General features: G+C 45.4%; 1 protein-coding gene across 1 annotated transcript in view; it reads right to left on the bottom strand.

Moving 5' to 3' along the window:
• The window catches only part of CPZ (carboxypeptidase Z), a 35,703-nt gene extending 22,687 nt beyond the window's left edge, over positions 1–13,016 (bottom strand). The window contains exons 1-2 of the mRNA XM_015623610.3: positions 12,736–13,016; positions 611–634 (exon numbers count right to left, since the gene is read on the bottom strand). Of these exons, the coding sequence (XP_015479096.1) occupies positions 611–634; positions 12,736–12,823 (112 nt within the window). The 5' untranslated portion in view covers positions 12,824–13,016. The remainder of the gene's footprint in view (positions 1–610; positions 635–12,735) is intronic.
• Between the last annotated feature and the right edge of the window lie 694 nt (positions 13,017–13,710).

Genomic DNA, 13,710 nt, shown 5'->3' with positions numbered 1-13,710 from the left:
CTCTCCCTTGTCCTTAAATTGTCATATGGATTCCCTGAGTAGCTGTGAGATCCTACAGGGTTTTTTTCTTTAGTGTAGAACATAATGCTAAGTTATCTCTTTTCTCAGCTTGTCCCCACAAAATTTGTAGAGTTTAATATTTCTGAAACTACACACCCTCCATGAAGTTTGATTGAAATTGCCCAAAGAGGTGAAAAGTCATTCTGGTGCTTAACTCACAGGCAAGCAGACACATAATATGATTACATGTATGTTCTCATAAACCCAATACATTTTAAGAAATCAGGTCAGGAGGTCTTAGGAAGAGTAAGTGTTGGTAACACCTTCAACCCACTTAGAAGTGAAAAAGAGTAATAGAAAGACATCTCTTCATAAAATTATTGGCTGTTATAATAATGGGTCCACATTTGAGTGTCCTTCTCTTGGTAATGATTCTGGCTGGTAACAAACACCGTTGTCACAGCAGCAGTACACTACACTGTGTGAAACTGCACATTTCTCTTGTAAGAAAACCTACTGTAGCACCAACATGAGTATACTTGTCAGGAAATCATCAAGAAATACTTGTGGTTTTGAGGTTCTCCAAGAACAGCAAGGAAAGACTTCATACCTTTCTGTACAGTTTGGCATTGACCTGTAAATAAAGAGGAAAAGAAAAATCATTACAGGGTGAGTGTACAGGGTTTCTGGTTTGTGTTAGGAATTGTCTGATCAGGTATCTGCTGCAACTCTGTGTCCTGAGGTCCAGCCATACCAGGAACATTCACATATTCCCAGCAGGCACATATTACAGAATCACAGAATAGGCTGAGCTGAGAAACCCCATTCCCCCTCATCCACACAGGTGCCTAGGAAATTTCCCTAATCAAAACTTGTGTCTTTTTCAATCTGGTTAAAACTCCATATGAGTTCTTCTGTACATATCAAGGTGTTTTATCAATCTCCCCTAAAAGATCTTTTTGTCCCACAGAATCCAGTACATACCTTTCTCATAAAGCAATTCAGCCTTTGGTAGATATGAGGGGACTTTATTTCTTCCTCATCCTACTTCATTGTATCTCTAGTAGTTGCATTCCATACTTTTAATAATATCTTAAAACTAATTATTTCCCTCCCTGACTACTCTCACAGGAAAGCTTTTCCAAAAGATCACTCTTCTAATGGCTAGAAATTGCCTTTTAATTTCCTGTTTAAAAGTATTTGTGGCCAGTTTTTATTCACTGTTGTTGTGCCAGCATTGTCCTTTAGCTTAAGTAGCTCTCTGCATTCCCTGGTGCATTCCTTCACACTGCATTTGCAAACAAAAGAGATCTCCTCTGCTCTCTGGTTATTAGATAAAATAAATTATGCTCTCTTGATTTTGAAGGAACATGGTTTGATGACCCAGGAAATCCTTCTTTTGCTCCTGTAGCCAATGATTTTATATTGTTCTCTCCAATATTGGCAACTAAAGAAATATATTGCTGCCAAGGTGTTGGAGATGGTTTCACCAGTGCTAAATCACCCTGTGAAAGCCTGACCACCACCAGGTTCACCTTTCTTGTGGTGTACTGGGGATCTCTTCTGTTGATATTTCTTCTTGCTCTCACTGGGGGGACAGACATCCAGCTTCTTGCTCACTAAGTTGAGCATCTGTCCTCACAAGACCAAATTCATTATATTTTCTCTTTTTCCTGATAAAAAGAGTTTAAACTTCTACCCCTGGCATATTTGTTTAAACATAATCATCTGCATATGTGTTGCTAATGAGTTGATCATTCTTTAGCCAAAATAAAGTCATTGTAACGAGAAGCTAGTTAACCCTGGGACTTTATCTTGGAGAGGGACATTTCATTGGAAATTAGTCTGGTTCTATATTATGGATTGTAATTGAGCCATATTACCTCATAAAATAAATGAGGCATCAGAACTAGCAGAAACAGCCCATCCCCAACACCAACAAGTTCTGTTAAGCAGCAAGCTAGAAAAAATGATATCCATAAAAACTCCTTTCCTGGCTCAGTGCATTATGATAATTGCATTAAATAATACCTGGTTCATCAACAGTGCCTTCCATTATAGGATTTCAGTGTTTCCCCTAGCTAGGCACAATCCCCTCTGTGAGTTAGTTATTAAGGTCAAGGCATTTCTAAAAAAAGCTTCATCTCAGCCCAATACTGCATGCAGTGCTACATCTGGGGATAATCAAGCAATAGCATTTTTGTACAATGCTAGCTGGGAGTGAGAAAGAAATGATCTCTTGTTAGTAAGAGCTCCAGCAATTAATCCTGCTGATAAAATTGGATGTCACTACCCGCTGAATCTAGATAGTCCTGTATACTAACATCATCACACCCACATTTGAGAGACCTTGGACATAAGTCTGGAGTCAGCCAAGTGTTCCTTACAGAGGGGAGAATGCAGTGTGGAAAGAACTGGCTTGAGTTTAGCCTTGTCCCAGTGAGGAGAGTGACACTATCTCTGTTTATCACCAGGGTCATTAGCAAAGAATCCCCCTTGTTACCTTGAGGGGTGGATGAGAAATATTTCACACCTTTTTTTCCCTCTCCTGAGCAGAATATTAATATATCATAGCTATTATATTAGACTAGAGGGTTGTATGTTCTGGGCACAGTTCTTCATGAATTTGGGGAGTATGAATGGTCTTTCTACAACTGCTCACATTTCTTCAAAGGTAACAGGCATTTCCCCCTCTGCTGGCTCCAGGACCAAGCTACAAATGTCTTTTTAGTTTATGTCTCTGACATGCAATGATCAAATAATGAAACTGAGGTACACACAGTCTCCCCAACCCCTTTTGCTGTGCAGGAGTGCTATTAGCCACCAGTCAGTTTGAGATGTGGCACAGGCCTGTTCTCAATGGCATCTCAGAATTCTGCTGGAGCAAAAAGGTGTTCTGGCAACTCGCTGGAACAAGCAGAGGAAACCAGAGGGAAAATGCAGCAGGCAGGGTCTGGATGTGGTGCTGCCTCTGCCTGCTCCAGCTCTCTGAGCAGCAGCAGACTTGCTGTGTTTAGCAGATGCCTCTTTCTGCCCAGCTGGCCAGAAACAGAGGCATCAGGAAGCAATGGATAGCTGATGGAAGAGACGTGAAATTCCACTGATATTCTGTCACAGGGTTCACCTGAGGACTGGCTCCTTTTGTGAGAAGGAGGAGATGTTAGCACAGGAGAGAGAAAGACAACTTTTGTTTCAGACTGTTTTACATGTCATCCACATTTTGATATTTTTACCATGTCTATATGGGGAGAGGAAATCTATTAAGCAACATGGTTAGTGTTCATTAACAAAGATGCTGACTGAAGAGGATAAATCTATTTTTCAGATGAGGTACCAAATCCATATAAATCTTTTCCATGGCAACTAAAGTTATTCATCTCAGTATGTAATAGGCAAAGGTAATTCTGCAACACCACTGCTTAGTGGATAAAGCTTTTCCACTACTTGTGATCCAGGATCACAAGCTTTACAGACTCAAAACTACCAAGACTCACTCACTGATTAGCAAAACTGCTTGCTGCTGGGTCCTAAACCTGGACCTAAACCTAAATCTAGATCTAAGCTAAAATTAGATTTAAGCCTCACATTTTGCAGCATATGGAGGTGGAATTTTCTCTCTGTCTCTTCTTACTAGAGATATCCATACAACTTCTTCTGGCCACCTCTCCCCATCATGCAAGCTGCCATAATATATCAGCCACAGTTCTGTCTTGTAAACACCCAAGAGTGAAACAGCTTGAGATTTCAGGTTCTCAAGAGTCAGTGTACATAAAATCAAGAGAGAAAAGGTCTGGTTTATACCAAACCTTGCCTTATAGCCAGCTTTAAATGTGTATGTGTGCTGATGTGGTGTTTTGACTTTCCCAGTTTCCTAAAGCCAGTGCTTACATATGTTTTGGAGGGTGCAGCTCTGCAAGGGCCAAGGATAATTCTGCAGGATGTGTGCTTATATAAATAAGTGTGGATACACGTAGCTGGGCCAGAGCCTGCCTGCCTGGAGAGCCAGCAGCAGGAAGCTCTCCAAGGCCAGCTCCCAGGCTGCAGCTGAACGCTCTGTTCCTGCAACCTTGCACCCACTGGCCTGGGTCTCTGCACACAAAAATCACCAGAAAATCCCCATCCCTGCCCGTGACAGCTGGTGTTCTCTAAGCTCTGGCCATATCAGAAGAGTTCAGCCACTCCCTTCCTCATTTTCATAAGAGAAATAACAGGGGCTGATATACAAAGGGTTTCTCAGGTCTCCCAGTTCACTTGGCAGGCTTCAATCACTGCTTCTTCTGTGCTTGAAAGAGTCTAAAATTTTTCAATATTTTTGTGCAAATGCTTCCCTGGACTCAAAGGAAGACAGTGTCACCTCTTCCCAAAGTCCCATCCACCAACAGGTTGGTACAGAGAGACCTTTTTTCTTCCTGACCCAGAACAGCCTTTTCAATTTTTTATGTTTATTTTTGTACTCTAACTATTCCACCACAGCCACAAAAGTCCTTTCAGTAGCACAGCTTCTATTTAAGATTATGGATAAAATAACTTATTGAAGAGGAGAAAAGCCATTTCAAGTTTTCTGAGCTCTCTCTATAAAATACGCTTCTGGTTTTAATTTGCAAAGGCAAGCTTGAAAATCTACAATGCAGCACATACATATTTTACTGCCAAGCTTACATTTTTTCCCCTTGATGATTCAGCACCGAAGGAAGAAAGCTGCTGTGATTAACCCTAACCCAGACAACAGAGCTCAACATCTACTTCTAGTACCATGGACTGGCCAGTTGTCTTTTCAAGAGCAAAGCCAACAGGAGACCCGTGCGATTGATGATCCAGAATAAACCTGAGGACAAGTGTTAAATCTGAAATATCTAAGTCATTCAGTGAAACAGATTGGTAGGGGGTGTGCTGGTCAGTACAGATGAAAACAGATGAAATAATTTATATTGTAAAGACCAGCCTCCCAGCTTATTGGGCTTCTTACAATACTTTTTTAAACTAGAAGAACATATGTATTCATTTTAGTCTGTTTATAGTCAAAGTCTCTACTTTTCAAAACAAAACAGTTCCTTATCACATTACTATTACTCTCCTGTTCTACACGGTTCAAGTTGGTCTTTCAGTGATAAGTGTCTTTTAGTGGCCTTTGCCACTAAAGAGACAAAACTTACTATCAGTAGCAAGATACAAACACTGCTGAGCTTTGCAAAGCACTGGAACAGCACCTTCAAATGGCAAAGCACAGCCTGCTTCCAGAGCCAGCTCCTAGCTACAGCAAAAGGACAAGGGCAGGACAAGATCCATTATATAACACTAAAATAGATCAGAATCATCAGGTTACCATCAGGTGTAAGAGGACTAGTGGCAGAAAAATGAGAGAGCTGAGTACCTAGGGCAGTGGGAGAATGGTTGAGCAGAAAACCCAGAAGAGAAGGCAGCTACACACCCAAGGCATATATGCAGGGGCAGAAGTAGAGAAGATTCCCAGCCACAGAGAAGAAATTCCAGGAAAACTGGAAGAGAGAGGAGTGCTTGAACAAAGCAGCCATGTGGCTAACTCAGTTTTCTGGATACATCGAAGGTTTTGTGAGTAGAGCACTGAACAGATGCTATTAACACTCCAGTAACTGCAGTAACTGCCTGGGGGAGGGATGTGCTTGCAGCAGGCAGAAGCAGTGCCCTAGAGTTCTGTCCAGCCCTTCTTTAACCCTGCTCCCTCACTTGAAGAAGCCTGGAAACACCTGAAAGAGATTAATGCCTCATCTGTCTTTATTTTGCAGAGCAAGATCACAGCAGGAAGATGCAAGCCAGTGCTCATTGCAAGTCACCCTTTGTTCTAACCCACCGGCTGCCCAGCATGTGGTTAAACATCCATTTTTATTGAATTACTGAAGGTGCTCCCACAGCAATGACACTGCAATCAGCAGTGCAGTCAGGGTTGTTTCTCTCTCAGGACTGCTCTGGAGCCAGTGAGAAGGTGCTGAAGCTTTTCCATGGATGATGTAAGGTCACAACCTGCAGACCACAGGCCAAAATCTGTGCAGATGCACACCAAGACCTGCGACATGGAAAGGGCACAAAGACAGCCTTAGTGGGCACCAGTAATCCTCCCTTGTTTCTAGTTGTTCAGATGCCACTTAAACGTGTCTGCAGTTGTGGGTGCCTAAAAGAACTGATGCAGAGTATTTCTATCTGTCTGTCTGCCCCCAGCACTGCCTTGGTGCCTCTAGTGACTCTGGTGTCACCCCAGCTGTGTCTCTGGCTGGTAAGTTCTGCTCCAAGGAATCCTTCAGGAGCTGCAAATCCTGAATATAAACATAATTTAACTTTTCCAAGTTCCAAGGGAAACATGACCTGTTGGGAAAGTAAAATGCAACAAAGATGGTGACAACAAAGTGGGCCAGCAGTTGCCAAATTGGCTGGAGGTTTAGTGAGCTGCATGTGTGACAGGGTTGCTGCTGAATATGCATTTCCTCTGCACCAGGATGATCTGGAGACATATGGAGATCATCTCTCAGAGTCTGGTCAGCAAAGGAAGAAGAATAAGCTCATAGCTGGGCAATGATGGCATTAAACAACAGTTGGAGTAAGGTGGAATAGGTCAGGAAATCTCTTTTTTATCTCAATTGATTGTATCAAGGATCAATTATTTTGCCAGGTTGCTTGGTGAAGGATGAAAACACTTATTAACCAGGTAATCTGGATCTGTGATGTCCCCATAGCTTTACTCTGTGACCACGCACTCCTTACAGCTCCCGTGGTTTAAGGGTGTGGTACCCTCCAAGTGCTTTGGCCAACAGCCTACCACAGTCAGAAGCTTTCCTTTAAGCAAGCCCAACTCTGTTGAATGCCATGGGACAGAGGATCATGCCTGAAAAATTGAGGATTGTATCTTTTCTGCCACAGTCTTTCCAAAACATTTGCCAAAACATCATCCCATCCTCTATAAACAGTGTGTCCATCCCCCTGGATAAACTCTGTCTTTTCTTTAGTTTAGATGTATGAGGACTGTTATAATTAACATCACATCTGATTCTTCTGTAAGTAGAGTTTTAACCAAATGTGGTACTTTCATGTTACAAAAGATTGACAGTTAATTTAGCAATCTTGACTTAAATCTGTGCCTTAATCTCACATTGTCTCTTAGATAAATGTATCCTATTATTACCCTAAAAAATTGGTGTCAATTATATCAGTTGAGTTACAACTGCATAAATTAAGGGATTGAAATTTCAATTTTATTTCTGAAGTGGACAAAGTAACCTCAAGTCCCTAAACTCCACTAATCTGTGACAGCTGCATCCAGATGGGAGGTTCAGTAGTCATAAAAACCCTGGATCATAAAAGCCTAGCAGAGAGACCAGGACGTGGCCCACCAGCCTCAAACATCATGTTCACAACATGACAGGTGATTTCTGCATGGTACCTCCGTGCTCAGCCCTGAATCAGGCAATAACTCATGGCATTTACCCAGCCCTTGGCCCAGGCTTCAGAAGGGGGTGGCCCTCACATGGCATCAACAGCCCAAAGGGGACCATGGTAGCTGCCAGCATCCTCCAACACTGTGACTGTGTGAAGGGAGGGGTAGTATCTACAAATGTTATAGGGGATCAGCCATTAGTGTTATTAAGTCTTGCTAAAAGCCTAGCTGTGACTAAGAGCAGCGGGGTTTTGTTCAAGTTTTGACTTCTATGTATTCACACCCCCACACTTTAAAGACGTCTGTACAAGTATTCTGAGGAAAACTTTTCCTTCAGGTTAAAATCATGCATAAATCATTTCAGCAGTATAAGGTGTTTTATTTTCAATATAAACTTACCTTCCCTACTTAAGTGTCTGTTTCTGATCCCATTTCCCATGTTGAAAGGAGCTGAAGGCCAGTGTTGCTAAAATAAAAACTGTGTAGAAATCCTAGAGCCATGGGCAGGAATTCAGCAGAGCTCACATGATTCAGTGATGACAACTGGCTTCACAAAGAGCAGGAATTTCTCATCTCGTGAGTTAGCATGATGTAGACGCTAGTTCTGCATTTTTTTGTTTTGACACAACTTGGACACATCCATCTCAGGTCCAGCCAGTGAGATTCCTGCAGCTTGGGCTTTCCCACATGTGGCAGCACAGTCCTGTGCGTGCTCCATGTCAGCACCTGCCAGCAGAGCAGGATGAGGGAGCACCCCACGGGGCAGGGAGAAGACCCCAGCCCACTGCCAGGTCACTCAGTGCAATCACAGCAGCAGCTGGAGAGGCTCTGCCTCTGTGTGTGCACAGGTTTCACCAGGAAACCAGCATCAGAAACATCCACACCAGGTGAACAAATTTGCTCAAGTCCCACAGAGCTGGGGCCAGTGTGAAGGTCATGGGAGGAAAATACTTTTCCATTATTTTTTTTACCTTTCACTTAGCAAAAACTGGCACATTTTGGAGTTTGGAGCTGCAGAGAAGAGGGGAAAGGTATAACATCTCTGTGTGAACACGCTTTTTCTGTCAGTCTGACAGTGACTAGTCTGACAGTCTTAATGCTATAGCTCAGAGAGGAGCCAGTGCCACAAAATCTGTTCTGGGCTCCAGAATAAATACTGAAATTTTCCCTTGCCTCCTGCCCTGGTGGTTTCTCACTCCTCATCTCCCTTCCATGTATTTCCCAACTCCCTCTTCATCTCCAGTGGCTAAGGTCAGAGATCCTCAGGAAGGGACAATGTGTGTCTCAGGAGAAAGCCAAAATGCTGAAACAAGGTGTTTGGAAGAGGAGGAGAGACCCACAAGTGACAACAAGTGACCAGGTGTGCCAACCAGCACTCTGGCTGCTCTCCTACCTCCACAGCTTCAAGTTGAAGAGCTCCACTCCTCTAGACTCCTGCCTGGAGAATAGGAGGCTCAGGGGGACCTTCTCCTTCTCTACAATTGCCTGAAGAAGGGATGTAGTGGGGTGGGGGTCAGTCTGTTCTCCCGGGTAGCAAGTAAAAGGACAAGAGGAAATGCCCTCAGGTTGGTCATGGGGAGGTTTGGGTTGGATGTTAGGGAAGATTTCTTCAGAGAAAGGTTGTCAAGCTTTGGAACAGGCTGCCCAGGGAACTGGTTCTATATATTCACATAGAACATAGAACTGGAAGGATTTAAAACATGTGTAGATGTGCTGAGCCCAGCGGTGCTGGGTTCAGGGTTGAGCTCGAAGATCACAGCGCTGCTTTCCAGCCGCAGCAATCCCACGGTTCTGCCATCTGCCATCGTGCCCCAGCCATCCTCCAAAGGCTGCGGCAGGCATGGGGAGGGCGGCAGAAGGCTGGGGCAGCCTGCAGGGTTTGTGGAGGGTCGTTCGGTGCTCCCGCAGCCCGCGGAGCCGCACGGTGGCACCACAGCCGAGCCTGCGGGGCCAGGGCGCACCTGCGGCCGGCGCTCCCCGAGCACCCGGCAGGAGCCGGGGAATCGCAACCCCACCGGGGCATCCCTGCTCCGAACAGCCCAGCAACCCCACCGGGACATCCCTGCCCCGAACAGCCCAGCAACCCCACCGGGGCATCCCTGCCCCGAACAGCCCAGCAACCCCACCGGGGCATCCCTGCTCCGAACAGCCCAGCAACCCCACCGGGGCATCCCTGCTCCGAACAGCCCAGCAACCCCACCGGGGCATCCCTGCCCCGAACAGCCCAGCAACCCCACCGGGATACCCCTGCTCCGAACAGCCCAGCAACCCCACCGGGGCATCCCTGCTTCGAACCCCCCAGCAACCCCACGGGGATACCCCTGCTCCGAACAGCCCAGCAACCCCACCGGGACATCCCTGCTTCGAACCCCCCAGCAACCCCACCGGGATACCCCTGCTTCGAACCCCCCAGCAACCCCACCGGGATACCCCTGCTCCGAACTAACCAGCAACCCCACCGGGATACCCCTGCTCCGAACTAACCAGCAACCCCACCGGGACATCCCTGCTCCGAACAGCCCAGCAACCCCACCGGGACATCCCTGCTCCGAACTAACCAGCAACCCCACCGGGACATCCCTGCTCCGAACTAACCAGCAACCCCACCGGGGCATCCCTGCTCTGAACTAACCAGCAACCCCACCGGGGCATCCCTGTTCCGAACTGCCCAGCAAAGCTCTCCCCCTGAATACACGTGACAGGAAAGGATTTATTGCTTTTAGCATCACAATTGATAAAGGTTTTTTCACTCTTATGCCCCATTCTGGAAGTGTTCAAGGCCAGGCTGGATGGGGGCTGGAGTGGAAGGTGTCCTTGTCTGTGCCACGGGGGCTGGAACAAGATGACCTTTAAGGTCCCTTCATACCAAAACCCTTCTAGGATTCTATTATGCAGCCTTAGCCTAACCTCGGCAGCATCACAACTGCAGAGTTGTCCCCAGCTGCAAGGAAAGGCATCTATTTGAAGACAAATCACTTCAGTTGGCTTCTGTGGGTTTTTAGTTTTGTTGTAAATTTTTATAGAGCACTTCATTTAACTAATTGCTGCTGGACTACATCAGACAGTAGCATCAGTAGAAGAGATGCACAATGGAACCTGTTTTATTAGCTCCCTCTGAAAAGGTTTAGCCATCTCTCAGAGGAAACATGCTCAGATGTACTTTTCTTACCCAAACTATAGGCTAAGAGGCCAGCTAAACTCATAAGGGTCTGACAGTGGAATCTCATAGCATCTGATCACTGAGAGAGACAGTAGCTTACTGACTCCCCAGGGATACAGGACACAGCTAGGGAGAAGGGATCTGCCCTCTCTCAGTGCCGCAGCTCCCAACTGCTGCCCAAAAAGCTCACCACACAGGGTGTGACGCCTGTGTCATATTGTGGAGCTGGATGACAATAATAATTTCCTTATTTTTCTTAACAGAAAAGCACAAAGCGTTTTCAAAAGATCTTGGTATTGTAAACCATGTTTCATTTTGGCTTCTTATTAAAAAAAAAAAAGCCAGAATGAGTCACTGCAGAACAAATACCACCGGGAAGCCTGCAGAAAGCAGCTCCAGCCTTGCTGGAAGTCAGACAGTTGTACTGGTTCTTGCTGTTCCCTCCTGCACGAGCAGCTCCAGGCTGGTCCCCTTTTGCAGGGCACTACAGGTCTGACCACTGGGATACAGCAAGGCCTACACAAGGGGTCCCAAAACAGGAGAGAAAATCCCGCTGCTACAGCTGAAGATACAGCCTATGCCCTGAACACTGAGAGGAGACCCCTGCAAAGTCCATTTGTGAAGGTGTGCATCACTGCAGGCCCCTTCCTTTTCATGTGGCCTGACATGATCTTATCCCTCTCTTAGAAAAGAAAGACCCCTGAGAAACCTGTCAGTCTCTCAAATGTCCAAGCTACTGCTTTATTGTCTGATCCAACAGCCCTCCAGTGTGAAGTGTCCCCTAGGTGGGGTGCCATTGACAGCTCCCTTCCCCTACCTTAGCCATCCCTCTAGCAGCATATCCTTTCTGCAAGCCCTACCCTAAAGACACCACAGCTGCCAACACACACGAGTCACCCCTCAATGATCCGTACTTTTGTGGTTGCTAGGATTAATATCCCATGGCAAGACTCTGATCAGCTGGAACTGGAGCAGAATCATACCTCACAGAGAAAGGTCATGCTGCAAGCCACACAGCCTCTTCCTGTAATTGGCTGTAAATAGTCTACAACTCCTCTTTGTGCAGCTTTATCCAAAAATAAAATCCCTTTAGGCTGTGGTAGACCTCACTTTGATGTTCGTGGGAGCAGTACTCTCAAATTATCTGCAGTACATGGCACATGGACTCTACTGTGTAGCACTTCAGTGCCAGTGACAGTCTATGGCTTATATTTAAGCACTGAAATATAGTTGAATTTCCTTGGGTAGCATTAAGGTCAGTTTCAGGTTAACTTATCTCTTCCTGTAAACCTATAAAATAAATATTTTTCTGACTCATTTTAAGTTTAAACTCTCTGAAAATAGTTTTCCTGGATTAGACCTTGTCACTACACTGAAATTCATGTTTTCACTGTCCCACATAATTAAGCACACTTGATAAAAAAACATGTATTTTTTAAAGGCACTGTTAATATATTTTATTAGTCATCTGTTTACTGAATCAAAACTTTCAATAATTTAGCAGCATGTTCCTATTTAACCTTTATTCTAAAGGGTAAATCTGCTTTTCCAGCCAATCAACTCAAACAAATTCCATATTGCTTATAGCAACCTAAAACACACCCCACAGCTGTCAGATCCTAATAAATCTCATACTTTGGACTTGAAATAAATGACCTAAAGCTAAATGTAAGGAAAAACTTTTTTTTTTTTTTTTTTCTTAAGCAGAAAAGCATACAGAAGGTTAAAAGTTCACCTTCTTTCAATCTGACTACCACATTCCTAGAAGGCAAGGCCAGAGATGGGGCAAACCTTCTACAATCCCCATAAAAATGAGGGGGGGGGGTCCTAACAACTGGGACCAACACAACAGGGAGCAACTGGGAACTGCACAGACTGACAGAAAGACGCCTCTGTGACAGCCTTAAAGACAGTGATGAGGAATCATTATGTTCCCTTACATCACAGCCTTGTTTTTCTGTTGCACAGCCACACACCTCCCACCTTCCCATCCGAACTTCCCAGGCACAGCCCCGGGTTCACCACCAGCACTATGCAGATTTCCAGAGCTGATCCCCCTCATCTCTAGGCGAGACTGACAGCTCCTGTCTCCCTCTCCTTGAAGCTGGAACTCCTTACTTATTTCCAGGGGAAGGAAGAAGAGAAGGAGGACTTTTGGGGTGGTTAGCCTTACCTAGGGTCTCCTGGCCGGTTTCACAGCGGGGCGCTGGCTTGGTGGCCCTAAGCAGCCCACCGAGGAGGAGCAGGAGCCTCAGGACCATGCTGGAGCCCTTGCACAGGCAGCACAGTGATGTGGCACTCACTGCCTGATGAGTGACTCCTCTCCTGAGCCTCAGCGTGGCTCTGGCTCTCCAAGCTGCAGAGGAAATCAGTGCACTGCAAGGGCATGCCCACGTCTCACAGTGTGTGCAGTCCAGGCGTCAGATTTCAGCTGCATTGGAGCTTGGAAAGCAAAAGGCTTTGAGACAGAGAGGGAGGAGGAATGAGCTCCCCCTCCCCTCTGCCTCCAGACCGTCTCCCTCTTGCAGCCTGGTTTACAATTTCATAAACAGTTTGAGCAAAGAGAGAACCCCACAGGGCTGTGCCCTGCGGCTCCCACCGCTGGTCCCTTTGGTCTCCGCTCTGCACTTTTCCTAAGGGACCAGGGACGTTCGTGAAAGTGTCTCCCTGAAGCCAAGAGAACTGTCTGGAGAGAGCAGAGGGAAGAGACAGAAAAGCAAACAACTGAAAGCAGCTTTCCTCTCACAGTGGTATTTCATCACATACTTAACCGCGAGTTTGAACCATAACAAGGCAGTGAAGGGTCTCTGAGCTGCATCCCCCCCAGCACACAGAGAACGGGAATGCACAGATCAACCACCAGGATCCCTCTCTGCACACTCCTCCTGGGCATTTTACTTAAGATAAGATCGAGTTATCTGGAGGGATTCCAGTATTTTCTGTCTACTCTTAAAAAAGAATAACTTCACAGAATAAATTTGTAGGTAAGACTCCAGGACAGCATTATAAGGTTTGAACTGGATGGTAAATTTATATTAATATTAATATTGATAGCAAATTTATCTTTTAATTTTCTTGTTTTGGTGGAATTTTTTCAGTATATTTTAGAGAAATATGTGCTCTATGTTTTTATTTCTGTGCAACAGGT

Source organism: Parus major, chromosome 4, assembly GCF_001522545.3.
Source record: "Parus major isolate Abel chromosome 4, Parus_major1.1, whole genome shotgun sequence".
Taxonomy (NCBI): Eukaryota; Metazoa; Chordata; class Aves; order Passeriformes; family Paridae; genus Parus; species Parus major.
The sequence above is the reverse complement of the archived record's forward strand: the minus strand, read 5'-3'. Positions and strand labels throughout refer to the sequence as shown.